Source organism: Micromesistius poutassou (assembly GCF_964030765.1).
Source record: "Micromesistius poutassou genome assembly, chromosome: 5".
Classification (NCBI taxonomy): domain Eukaryota; kingdom Metazoa; phylum Chordata; class Actinopteri; order Gadiformes; family Gadidae; genus Micromesistius; species Micromesistius poutassou.
Genome location: NC_140275.1, coordinates 19,169,757 through 19,184,205, shown reverse-complemented (window position 1 = coordinate 19,184,205; position 14,449 = coordinate 19,169,757). Strand labels below are relative to the sequence as shown.

At 48.4% G+C, this 14,449-nt stretch overlaps 1 protein-coding gene across 1 annotated transcript; it reads left to right on the top strand.

Moving 5' to 3' along the window:
* Positions 1-335: 335 nt before the first annotated feature.
* ido1 (indoleamine 2,3-dioxygenase 1) lies at positions 336-7,719 on the top strand. The gene is made up of 10 exons (XM_084468473.1): positions 336-600; positions 1,182-1,277; positions 1,392-1,511; positions 2,251-2,369; positions 2,785-2,799; positions 4,635-4,734; positions 5,046-5,163; positions 5,257-5,308; positions 5,625-5,773; positions 6,095-7,719. The coding sequence occupies exons 1-10, from the start codon at positions 508-510 to the stop codon at positions 6,505-6,507; spliced, it is 1,275 nt and encodes a 424-aa protein (XP_084324599.1). The 5' UTR covers positions 336-507; the 3' UTR covers positions 6,508-7,719.
* The last annotated feature ends 6,730 nt before the right edge of the window (positions 7,720-14,449 follow it).

Below are 14,449 nucleotides of genomic sequence, written 5' to 3'. Positions count from 1 at the left end.
TCAATCAAAGGGTCTCAGAGGGTCGGCAACATGGACGACGAGAGACTTATTATCGAAGTGTAGCAACATAAAATCATTTACGAAATCAATCATCCTTTTTATAAAGACAATGTGAGAAAGGATTTCCTTTATCCACACAGTTAAAACTTTTAGGATTATCGCGTGATCTCGTGATCTCGCATGAATACGGCTGGCTCGCAAGGCAGCGCGCGCTGCCGTTACGCGCCCGTTGGGGAATGACGCAGGCACAGGACGCAGCCGTTCCGCGGCGCTTACGTCCCCGGTGAAATATTTGTCAAAAGAGTAGAAACAGTTAAGAAGAAAACCTCCAGTGATTGTTGTAGTAAGTCAAACCCTGATCCTTGATTGTTTACACAAGGATCTGATAACTTGTGGGTTGAGTTAGGACCTCCGTCCAGGGTCCAGTTGTAATGTGCTCTGAGCTGCGAGGGTGAGGACTCACTCTTTCTATGAGGTGGTCGTAACACCATCAGCTAGAAAGGTGTCATGGCTACATGTTCCACAGAAACCAAAGTGCCCTTCTCTCTGGAGCCCTACCACGTCTCCACCAAGCTCGGCTTTGTCCTCCCAGCACCATTGGTAGGTAGATGTCCTAAGACCTAATGTTTGTTTTTCAGTTGGACTCATGAGCTGTGTATTATCTCTATGTTAAAGTACACGAGTACTGAAGAAACTTCTCTTGAATTGCAGTCAAGTAATTTTCTCCACCAACACATCCAGACCAGAGAGGAACTGTTCTGATTAAATATATCATATTTCATAAAACATTTAAATTTACATACATGAATAGGTCTACATACATATATGGATTGACATATTGTTAGCCTTAATTGTTTAAGTCATATTTTGGCCAAATTGTGATATCATACCTAACTCTACTCTCCTAACGCTGCTGATTCACTGTGCCTGGCTTGGCTTCATCCTCAGCCAATCAGAGTGCTTTTTACATTTCGTAATGACTATCTGCCTAAGTCATCTATTTGATTTAGGCATTTTTGACGCTAAATACAAGATGAACCTTAAAATATGATTGAGGCAGTTATGCTATGAGGCTAATGATATATACACAGACACATAAATTGAATATGTGCATATGCAACACTATGAAAGCTATTTACATAATTGATTTGACATACATCTTGCATATTCACATCTAAAAGCAAGAGTTGCCAGAGTATTACAGACCATGGATGGACATCGCCTTCCAAGTGTCAGATCTGGTGCAGTCCCACACACTACGTTCATGGATTGACAAGGTATGTCATATTAAACTGTATATGTAGTATCAAACTGTATCTGTAGTATGAAACTGTATCTGCAGAGTTAAACTGTATCTGCAGTGTGAGTTGAGGCTGCCCCTCTGCCCCCAGATGCCCCTGCTCAGCGCTGAGTACCTGCAGAGCCACCGGGAGCTGCGCTTGGCCCACCTAGTGCTCAGTGCTATGACCATGGGCTACGTGTGGCAGGAGGGGGAGGAGGGCACCATCCAGGTAACTGTGTGTGTGTGTGTGTGTGTGTGTGTGTGTGTGTGTGTGTGTCTTTTTGAACGTGTGATTATTGTGTGTTGATGTGTGGGTGTGTGCGTGTGTGTGTGTGTGTGTGTGTGTGTGTGTGTGTGTGTGTGTGTGTGTGTGTGTGTGTGTGTGTGTGTGTGTGTGTGTGTGTGTGTGTGCGTGTGTTTCTTTTTCCATTTTGTATTGCATTACTCATGACGAGTACTTAATTTGTTTGCATCTTTTGATATTTACGTCCTGAACAATCTCTTGTATTTATGTGGACATAACTACAATTATTCAAGTGTGTGTGTGTGTGTGTGTGTGTGTGTGTGTGTGTGTGTGTGTGTGTGTGTGTGTGTGTGTGTGTGTGTGTGTGTGTGTGTGTGTGTGTGTGTGTGTGTGCCTGGATGTGATGTGTCAACGTTTATTGGACAGGTTCTTTGGAGATTAATTTACAAACTCGTAAAATATATTCCCATATATTTATAGTTGAATTGCAACACAGGGGTCAACTTTTCTTTTCTACAGCTTTCTAGATGTGGATCTGGATTTCCAGGCTATGGGGAATGGGTTTCAATATACAAACTTTGTTTAGATAGATGCACTTCAACATGTTATTATCCATATTACATGTACATTTGCATTGGTTTACAGCGCAAGTTTGTAGCACAATCAAATCAAACCAGAGAGGTAGATCTGGAAGACATTCTGTTTTTCTGTCTTTCTTGTGTAGAAGCTGCCCCGGACCCTGGCTGTTCCTTTCTGGGAGGTGTCCCGGAGCCTGGGGCTGCCCCCCATCCTCACCCACGCAGACGCTGTGCTGGCCAACTGGAAGAAGAAAGACGTGGATGGGTGAGCCTCGGAGCTTCAGTGAGGAGCTAGAGCTCACACTGTAGGCCTGTTATGATGAGTCTGTCAGCATGAAGAACCTAGAGATAACACTGAGCATTAAACATACCATCTCAGGCCATCTTTGATGCACAGCGTACGTCAAAGAAGAAAGAAACTTCTGTTTGGTTAGCAAGTTATCGTAAATGCCCGGACATGCCAATGACAATGCCAATAAAAATTAAGAAAGAAAAAAGTGAAACAGGCTTTGGGTTTCACATCTTTGTGCTATATTAACAGGGGGGTCAGCCTTACCGGCCCCCAAAGGGCCACAGGTGTTTTTTTTTAATTTGACCCCAACAAAGTTAAATAACCCTGTCACATTGCATCCATATTATTAAATAAAGATGTCTTCTTTTTCATGTTGACCGTCTTGCAGACCGTTTATTATGGAGTAAGTATCTCAGATAGTTATTGAAGTAAATCTGTCTCATCGGATTTAGAAAATAAAAAGCCATTGAATTTTAAACATTGAATATTTATGCATTGAAATAACGTATCTGGATTTTTTGCCACTGAATTAAAGCCATTGAATTTTTAGCTCAGAATATTTATGCATTGAAATAACGTATCTGTTATTTTTTCTTCTGAATTTAACTAAATATTCAAAGTTTAAAAATGCAATAGCCTAAATTCAGATTCATAATGCTATGTATTCATTTCAACTTAGATATTTTAAACGTCCCCAAATTCAACATGCCAAATTCAGCTGCAAAATTCAAGGTACGAAATTCAGCGTTAACGTCGGGGGACCCAAGAAAGAGCAATCGGTCCCAGATACTAGATCGTGGTCAAGCAAGGAGAGCGAGCGGGAATAATAAGAGCGTCACTTGTTGGATATCTGGCGTGGTGCGGGAAGGCATGTGCAGAGCAGGTTTTAGCATATGTGTGGGTGTGTGTGTGTGTGTGTGTGTGTGTGATTGCAGTGACTTGGCTGGATTTGCATGCAGCGTAAGGGTAATTGTAGTGGGTTAAGAGCCCCATTTATTAGGGCACCAATTTGGGGCGATCTGAGGTCCCTTTGCCTACGTTTGGTGTGAGTCTGGGCGATCTGAAGCCCGCTGCCCACTGTGACACGAGAGCACAGAGCCGACAGTATATTGCGCATTGTCAACTGAAGCGGCAGCAGCCTGTAGTTCCAGTGGAAGCACGGCGTGCCTCGGGAAGAAGCGGCCGACAGCAACCTGATTTTAATTCTCATATCTCATATCATCCTCTTATCTGTATCATGCCACTCAGTGCGCAATACTGTCGGCTCGTTATGCCACCACAGAGGCATATCAACCGTTTTGTTTCAGCCAACATGCTATTGCCCGGTGTCCAAAACGAATGCACCCATTCCGAGTGATCGATGACGATACAAACGTTACATTTTAAGCTTGTGCATGTTTCCGCACGTGAACCACTTCATGCCTGACGCCTGGCTACGCTTCAAACGTGTGTATGTTGTAGAAAATGTGCAACAGCGACCCCCTGGGGTCACACTTTTCGGTGGGTCGCAGAATTCGGTGTAACACCCGCTCGCTCTCCTTGCTTGACCGCGATCTAGCATCTAGGATCGCGGTCAATGCATAAATATTTTCAATGCATAAATATTTCAATGCATAAACATTCAGTGCTTAAAATTCAATGGCTTTTTATTTTCAAAATCCGATGAGACAGATTTACTTCCATAGATGGTTCATCAACCAATTATCATGTTGCATATTCCAGCTGATCATTCGCTGTGGCCTTCTTAAGTGCTTGTTAAGTGTTTGTAAAGTGCTGGTAAAGTGCTGAAAAAGTGCTGGTAAAGTGCTTAAAAAGTGCTGGTAAAGTGCTAGTAAAGTGCTGGTAAAGTTTTGTTAAGGTGCTGGTAAAGTAAAGTGCTGGTAAAGTGTTGTTAAGGTGTTGGTAAAGTGCTGGTGATGTGCTGGTAAAGTGCTGGTAAAGTGTTGAAAAAGTTCTGGTAAAGTGCTGGTAAAGTTTTGTTAAGGTGCTGGTAAAGTAAAGTGCTGGTAAAGTGCTTGTTAAGCTGTTGGTAAAGTGCTGCTTAGTGCTGGTGAGGTGCTGGTAAAGTGCTGGTTAGTGCTGGTAATGTGCTGGTAAATTGCTGTTAAGGTACTGGTGAGGTGCTGGTAAAGTGCTGGTTAGTGCTGTTAAGGTGCTGGTGAGGTGCTGGTAAAGTGCTGGTGAGGTGCTGGTGATGTGCTGCTGGCTGTTTGTTTGAAAGGTTCCCTGTATGAGCAGAAACCTGGAGCTCTTGGTGAGCCTGCCCGGTGGAGACAGCGTCCACGGCTTCTTCATGGTCACTCTGCTGGTAGAGCTGGCAGCAGTTCCAGCACTGAGGGTAAATATGGGAATCCTAAAATCTCTGTTGTAGAGGATGTGGCTGATGTCCGTCTCAAACGTCCGGAACCTGAAAGAATAACTTAAAATCTGTTAGCTGATCTCAAATGAAGGTTTATTTGATCTTAACACCTTGATTTTAAACAACCAAACCTGTCAAACCATGATTCAGTTAATACTAAAGAATATGTTGAAGCGGGTGTCTCAGGACAAAGGGATGGACCAGCCTTGTTCTCGGTCCAGGCTGGTGAGGAAGAGGGGATTAAGAAGGAGTGTTTATAGCGACTCATAGAGGTTTCTCCGGCGTCACAGAGCATTCCCGCCGTGGTGAATGGCGTGCGGCGGGGAGACGGCGAGGCGGTGGCGGACGCTCTGGAGGTCCTCCAGCAGTCCCTGCAGGACATGAGGGACACCCTCAAGCTGATGCACGGTGAGCCCGCCGGACAGCCCCACACGGGACGTCGCCGCGTCACGCTCACCTGCCGAGGCTAACGTTAAGTATTGCGTTGTTATGTTGACACAGTGTACGTGGAGCCGTCCGTCTTCTATGGCATCATGAGGATTTATCTCTCTGGGTAAATATTGTCAACATTATGGTCATTTGTGTGTGTGTGTGTGTGTGTGTGTGTATGTGTATGTGTGTGTGTGTGTGTGTGTGTGCCTGTGTGTGCCTGTGTGTGTGTGTGTGTGCTTGTGCGTGCCTGTGTGCCTGTGTGTGCCTGTGTGTGCCTGTGTGTGCCTGTGTGTGTGTGTGTGTGTGTGTGTGTGTGTGTGTGCCTGTGTGTGCCTGTGTGTGTGTGTGTGTGCCTGTGTGTGCCTGTGTGTGCCTGTGTGTGTGTGTGTGTGTGTGTGCCTGTGTCCTGTGTATTCTAACGGACGGCCACTCACCAGGTGGAAGGACAACCCCTGCATGCCGCGGGGCCTGGTGTACGAGGGCGTGGGGCCGGAGCCCGTGGAGCTCTCCGGGGGCAGCGCGGCTCAGAGCAGCCTGCTGCACTGCTTCGACCGGCTGCTGGGGGTGCAGCACGAGACAGACAGCGGTGACACGTCTCTCTATACGTTGGTCAGAGTAGAACAAGAGTCAAATAGAAAATAGAAAAATCATAATAATGATAACAATGATAACAGTAATAATGACCTTTATTTATATAGCACTGTTAAAAAGAAGGTACTTTTACGAAGAATAAAAAAGAGAGCACGTACAGCAAAGTACAGAAAACAAATGTGCAATACAAAAAGGAACATTAAGACAACTTTAAGAGAACCCAAGATTGAAAAAGCTGAAAATGCCAGCATGAATTAAAAGTCTGTAAAAGCGTAGCTTTCAAAGACGACACTGACGCTGGTCCACCTCCTCACAGGACTCTTCCTGACCCGTATGAGGGACTACATGCCCCCCGCCCACCGCCGTCTGATCCAGGACCTCTCGGGGGAGCCCTCCCTGAGGGACTTCGTCCAGGGGGCCAGCCACGCCCGCCTGGGCCGCTCCTTCGAGCAGTGTGTGAGCCGGCTGGTGTCCCTGCGGAGCGACCACATCAACGTGGTCGGCCGCTTCATCAGCGTCCCCGCCGGCCACGCCCGCCGGCTCCGTTCCCAGGGCCGCACCGCTGGGGGGCCCCTGGGCCGGGCGCCCGTGGCCCTGGAGGAGAGGGGCACCGGGGGCTCGGGCATCATGACCTTCCTGAAGACAGTGAGGGACCGCACCGGAGACGCCAGACTGCCGGGGAGCAGCGAGGTCCAGGAGGACCAGGGAGACGGCTGTGATCTGGACTGACTTTGAGGAGGACCAGGGAGACGGCTGTGATCTGGACTGACTTTGAGGAGGACCAGGGAGACGGCTGTGATCTGGACTGACTTTGAGGTGGAGCAGTACCAGGGAGACGGCTGTGATCTGGACTGGCTTTGAGGTGGAGCAGGTGCAGCAGGAGGCACTAGGGTCTGACTGCAGTCTGATCTGTGAGGGTGGACTCTACCAGACCATTTGGATTTTAGCCACGGGTAATTATTTAATTCCTTGTACACCTACTATCAATATGAATAATGGTGTTGTATTAACTTTTAGTTTCACATTTCATTAATAGGACACATTTTTCTGGACAGCTGTTGTTGTTAGCATCCATTGTGTAATTTCTTTAATCTTCTGTTTTAGTTTATTTGTATTATAGTCTTAGTCCTTTAGTGACAGATTTGTACGTCCCTGTTGTGAATTTAATGAATACATTAAAGCTACACACAGAAGTAAAGATGTTTACTATGGACTGGATACAGACTGATAGCTGTGCAGGTACAGTATATATCATCATCATCACTACTCCCTGGATCCATTTCAGAACTGTCAATCTGATCAATCGAACCACAGTCTTTTTTTTTTACACTGCTTGCGTTACGTACCTGGGCACAGTGCCTGTGTGATGTCTTCTTCAGTCTGTCACCGAGCTGGGAGAGAACGAGAGCAGACCCATAATTAAAGTGAGGAGCGATACCTGTGTTTGTCCACAGGTGATGGTTAGGATTACAGGTAGGGTTAAAGCCACTCCTTCAATACACAATAGACAATAGATTGGCTCTCTATTCATTGAAGGTGCTTTAACCAACTCAAAGCTAAACCACAGTAATATAAAACAAACTGTGTTTGCAAGGCCAATCTTCACTTTCCATATGACCTATTTAATGGGCCTTCAACTCTAGAACAATGAAGTTAACATGCATATCTGGGTGGTGTTAGAAAGGAAGAGCATTTTGGATAATGGGAAGTTTGAATATCGCAATGCATAAAGCAACCAGTAAGGGGCACTAAAGAGCAGCGCCAGAAAGAGACTCACCCAATATGTTCCCTAAAACATTTAGTTACCATTGACTAAACCATACACCTGACTACCTCCAAAAACAATGATCATCTTAACCGTTATACATTCAATTCACCAAAACATTCGTCCAGCTCTCACAGTAGATTCAGAGAAAGATTTTAATAAAAACAAATATGTTATCTGACTTGTACCTGACCTTTCTGTACCGAGAAAAAAAGTCTATAATAATACGCCTTTGTCACATCACGGTAGGACCGGGCTGCTGGCAGCGGAGCAGTCAACTCAGAGCACAATGCACAATGAAGAGAGAGCAGAAATTACTGAGGTTCTACAGCACCTCTACCACACACACACACACACACACACACAGTCACACACATACTGCAGTCACACACAAACACACACATAGTCACACACACACACTCATACACATTTACACACACACACACACACACACTCATACACATTTACACACACACACACACACACACACACACACAGACTCTCACGCACACACACACATGCATACACACTAACCCATTCACGCACACACACACACACACACACACCCACATACACACAAACACACACACTCACACAAACACACACACACAAACACATACATAGTCATATGCACACACACCCACTCACCCACACACTTACACACACATGCGTACACACTTACACATTCACGCACACACACCGACATACACACACACACACACACACACATACACACTCACATACTCATGCACACGTGCACACATAATCACACACACACACACACACACTCACACACACACACACACACACACACACACACACACTCTCGCAAACATACACATTGACACACACATACGAACACACGCACACACAAACACACACACACACACACACACACACACACACACACACACAGCCAAGCACTCGCACACACACACGCACACATAAACGCACACACACACACACACACACACACACATACACACTTACACACATCAAAACACACTCACACACTTACACAAAAACGCATATGCACGCACACAAACACATACACACACATGCACACGCAGGCGCACACACATACACATGCACACATGAACACACACGCACATAAGCACATAAGAACACATGCATACACATGCACGCACGCCCATTGCATCACGCACACACACACACACATACACACACACACACTCACGCAAGCACAAAGGCACACACACACACACACTTCCTGTAGGGACAGATCTCCTGGGGAGGCCGGTAGAAATATAAAGGCCTGATTGTGCCACGGAGGCTCGCGTTTGTCTCATCTCCGACTTTCCTGGCACCTCCCCGCTGGTTTCATTACAATAACAGTCCCTCACATCAGATAAGACCTGGAGCTCCGCACAGCAGTGCTGACCTCCCCCATAGATATGGCCCTCGTTGGCCCTGTGTCGGCCCTGCATTGGCCCTGTGTCAGCCCTGCATTGGCCCTGCGTTGGCCTGTCAGCCCTGCGTTGGCCCTGCGTTAGCCCTGTGTCAGCCCTGCGTTGGCCCTGTGTCGGCCCTGCGTTGGCCCTGCGTTGGCCCTGTGTCAGCCCTGCGTTGGCCCTGCGTTAGCCCTGTGTCAGCCCTGCGTTGGCCCTATGTCGGCCCTGCGTTGGCCCTGCGTTGGCCCTGTGTCAGCCCTGCGTTGGCCCTGCGTTGGCCCTGCGTTGGCCCTGCGTTGGCCTGTCAGCCCTGCGTTGGCCCTGTGTCAGCCCTGCGTTGGCCCTGCGTTGGCCCTGTGTTGGCCCTGTGTCAGCCCTGCGTCAGCCCTGCGTCGGCCCTATGTCAGCCCTGCGTTGGCCCTGTGTCAGCCCTGCGTTGGCCCTGTGTCGGCCCTGCGTTGGCCCTGCGTTGGCCCTGCGGTGGCCCCACGTTGGTGGCCCCAGGGCTCCGTGTCTCGGGCTAAACCAAGGAGCTGCTCATCAACGCATCGAAGGAACCACATCAGACACTGTAATGGGTTTGAATATATGTGCCTGTGCTATTAAATACACACATACAGACACACACACACACACACACACACACACACACAGATTGGGGCTGATAGAGTTGGGTGGTGAAGGAGAGGAGGGAGCTGTGTGCGCTCACATGTCTGATCAGAGCTCTGCTCCACCTCTGTGGGCTCACATGTCTGATGGGGGCTCTGCTCCACCTCTGTGGGCTCACATGTCTGATCGGGGCTCTCCTCCACAGCCAAGGCAAACAATCCCTTTCCTTAGCGCCTGAATGTGGAGGACTCCCTGACAACCTGTGGGTAAACACAGACTATCTCTAAGGATGTGCTCATTGTGTAGCCAGCCCCGTCTGTGCGTGGATTCTCACCAGCTCCGCATGAACGACGGCACTTGGCCCGAGTCGAACATGACACACACACACACACACACACACACACACACACACCCTTCCCAGCCCAGCGCTCTGACGTCAGCACATTCAAAGTGAATCCATTGTATTGACAGTGATGTCATACGAATTACAAAACACAAAAGTACACGGGGGAAGATATCAAACATTCTTTTGGTTTCGTTTAAACAAAACCGTCTTGTCTGAGATGTTCCCCGGGTTCCAGAATGTACCCGTTTGATCTCCCAACCTGTCTGGATGTGCTCTGGTCGGCTGTACACACAGAGGCTGCTGTCTGCTCACACAGGGACTTTGCTGTTCCCCACAACATTACCAGGCCTATCATCTTGAAATGACGTTATTATTAAAGTCTTCAAACAGGACCTTTTATCAGACCGGCCGGAGCAACTTGGGAGTGTGAATAACACCTGAACACAGCCAGGATCTGTGCAAAGGCCATTCAATCATGCACTGCAAAATGCACTGCTTGGTTTGGAGTTTTTATTGACGCCTGTTGTCAATTTTCTTCATTTTATTTGATGAAAAATTATGTTTATAAGATGGGTGCAAATGGGGTGTTTACACGATTGGCAGGGGAAGTGGTTCACTGTTCATCAGCACGTCTCCCTACCCCCTACGACTACCCTCCTGTCTCCTAGTGGCCCTCACAGGTGTTAACCCCCCCTCTAGTGCTCATGGTAGTATGACTCCCTCACGTTCACCCAAACAGACCAGATACGCTGGGCTCTTTAATACCTTATTCCATTTAAAGATTCAAACTTCACTTATCTGTTGTCCCATTTAATATGAATGACTTTATTTGTTGCCCCACACTGCTCTAACTTCAACCTGACATAATTTTGTTCCGTTTGTATTTGTCATGCATCTTAAAAATGTTATAACAATTTATAAATTGTTCACCCAGTTAATTTAAAACTTATTTGTATAAAGAAAGCACTTATACATATATAAAGCTCCCTTCCTCGCTACAATTAGAGGTGTTGCATTAGTGAGTGTTTGCAGTGCTACTATAGCCACTAATGCTGATGCTGAGGCCATATCTCCAGACTTCTTAATTGTAGAGATGTCTTGCATCCACTTGCATGTCCACATCCCTCCATAGTGCACTGCAAGTGACCCCGTCGTCTCCCCCTTGGTTGGCTTCAGCCATGGCCAATCCAAAGGGAGGTAGGCTTGTTTTCCTACCATCACCTCATCCCCCCCATCCGTCTCCCCCCATACGTACCAGTTCAGTTCCTTTGTTCCCCTGTCGGATCCTTATTGTTGTTAGGTGCATTTGTTGTTGTTTGTTCGGTTTTCAAATTGTAATTATTATCTCTGTCAAATCTTGGAACTGTGATTTTGAGTTTTCTGTATTAAATCCTTTTTGTTATGTTCTCCTGAGTTCTCATCCGCGTTCGGGTCTGATCCCCGCTGCTCTTCCTGCTGCCCTGCATCATCAGCATCGATGTCCCACAACCATGGACTCAGCGGACAGATAAACCATCCGTCCGCTGAGTCCATCCTCCACATTCCCGCTCCTGTCCACCTCCTCGGTCCCCAGGTCCACCTCCTCGGTCCCCAGGTCCACCTCCCCGGTCCCCAGGTCCACCTCCCGGTCCCCAGGTCCACCTCCCCGGTCCCCAGGTCCACCTCCCCCTCCTCAGAGTGGCTCTGCGGCCTGGCTGTCTTCCCGCTCCATGTTTCCAGGCCGTATCCTAGTTGTCAGATCATAAGCATTTTCTGTGCCGGTTCTTGGAACTGTGATTTAGGGTTTTCTCTGAATGCTGTTTGTTGCGTTCCGCTGAGTCCTCATCTGCGTTGGGTCCGACCCCTGCTCCTGTCCCTGCTCTCCTGCTCGCCTGGCTTGTGACAAGATCGTGACAATAAGTCATGTACGGCCATCGCCTCTCATGACGCCTGGTTAATGCTCCCGTTGTGTCTCTCCAGGATCATGCTCTACTGAATAAAATGCTTCCGTCAAGCTGTGCTGAGAGGTATGTTGTCAAGAAGTTTCCTAAAATAAAAGGTTCTAATCAGTTCCCCGGCAGGAGTCGGGGAACTCATGGAGATAGGCGGGACACTTTGGATTCAGTCACACTTGTGATGAATTCCACTCAAAGATTGTTGTGATTTCCCTTCTGTGGTGTTTATATTGGGTGCATGCAGTTATCTGTTTTGTGGCTCAGCTTCTATCGGGAATGAATGAATCACATGAACCATTGCATGCTGCATAGTGTTTTATACTGAGTCACAACAAACCAACAACGCAATGATCATCGTTTGTTTTTAAATTATTAATAATGATTATGACTAATTAATCGATGACTCCAAGCCATGCAAGGCTCTAGGCAGCAACTGACCTTCTAAATTAAATATATGTTCATATCGCCTTCCTCATAGTATTGTGCCACATGCAAAAGACATGATAAAGCCACATCTTGATCTGCTTACATGTGAGCAGGTTTAGAGATGACCTCAGAGGTCAGCAGTCCACCTCCTGACCTGAGTGTTTGAACATTGCCTGCGAGCCCTGTGATTACCTCCCGGATACGGGGCGATGGAAGCGTGAGATAGGGCCGGGGAAGGCCCCTCCTGTCACAATATCGAACATCACACTGCAACAGATGAACAAAATGTTCCTCTTCATACGTAACTCTTCACTCATACACACACAGGTCCTCTCTGCCACGGCAAGCCCCACATCTCAGGACACTGTAGTCAGTGAAGTCTTTTCACGTTGTAAATAATCTGTAGAGCATAAGCATTAGTGTCGGTACCTGACTCAAGTGTTTCAGTAGAGGATAATAAACGTCTGCCAATCACATGACCACATGGGTGGCTGGTCCCAGTTTCCCCCCCCCCCCCCCCCACACACACACACACACGCCTGAGACACGTTCGCTCGCCACAGTGACGGAGAAACCCTCAACATTCAAATAGTTCTCCTGGCGGATTAGCAAAAGGCCGCGCCCACGTCACGGCCCTTTGTTTTAAAGGTTAACACAACTTCAGCAGAGTGACAGGGAGAGACACGCACCCACAGCCCCCGCTGACTCACACCGCCCCGTGCCAGGTGCCCGACACGCCATCGGGTTTCGCCGCCCCCCCCCCAGCGTATCGATGCAGCAGAGGCTATCTCCCAGATCAACACTAGAGCCACACACACACACACACACACTTATGCACACGCATACACCGTCACACAGACCCACTTACTCATACACACAGATACACACACACACACACACACACACATACACACTCACATGCACACACACACACACACACATGCATACACAATCAGGCACACACACACACACACACACACACAGAAACACACACACACACACACACACACACAGAAACACACACACACAGGCACACACTCTATTTTCGTGCCTTGGGGCTTAATTCAGCCCAAACCCTTCCTCCTCCTCCTCATCCTTCCTCTTCCACCTCCTCCTCCTTCTCCTTTACCCTTCCTCTTCCTTCACCTCCTCCACCTCCCGCCACACCTTTTCTTCCACCTTCCCTCCACCTCTTCAACCTTCCCCCTCCTCATCATCCTTCCTCTTCCACCTCCTCCTCCTGCTTTATCCTTACTCCTCCTTTTCCTCCATCTTGTCTTCCACCTTCCCTCCTCCTCTTCCTCCTCCTACACCTCCTCCTCCTCCACCCTTCCTCCACCTCATCCCTGCTCCACCTCCTGTTCCTTCTCCACCTTCACCAGAATCTCCCTTCCTCCTCCACCATCACCACCTCCTCCTCATCATCCGCCCTTCCTCCACCTCATTCTTCTCCTTCTCCTCCTCCTCTTCTTCCACCACCCCCTCCTCCACCTCCTGTTCCTTCTCCACCTTCACCAGAATCTCCCTTCCTCCTCCTCCTGCACCAGCTCCTCCTCCTCCTCCTCAACCATCACCTCCTCCTGCACCAGCTCCTCCTCCTCAACCATCACCTCCTCCTGTACCACCACCTCCTCCTCCTCCTCCTCAACCATCAGCTCCTCCTGTACTACCACCTCCTCCTCAACCATCACCTCCTCCTGTACCACCTCCTCCTCCTCCTCCTCAACCATCAGCTCCTCCTGCACCAGCTCCTCCGGCCTGGTGTTGGAGCTCAGCGTTGTCCATGTGTTGACCTCCTGACCCCCAGCCTGGCTCCCTGGTGTGTCCTCTCCTCCTGCCCACACCCTAGCCTTATCAACAGCTGCACATCCGGGTACAACACCAGGAAAGAACACAGGGAAATACCACCAGGGCAGCCTCCTGCGGGGCACAGGAACCACTATCTCTTTCTTTCTCTCTCGCGCTTTTTTCTCTTTTTCTCTCCCTCTCTCTGTCTCTCTCTCGCCCTCGTTCCCACGACCTCTCTCTGACTCTGTCTCTCTCTCTCCTTCTCTCTCCCTCTCTCACTACCTCTCCCTCTCTCTCTCTCCCTTTCTCTCTCTCTCACTCCTTCTCTCTCCCTCTCTCCCTCTCCCACTCTCTCGGTCTATCTCACAACCTCTCTCTCTCCTTCTCCCTC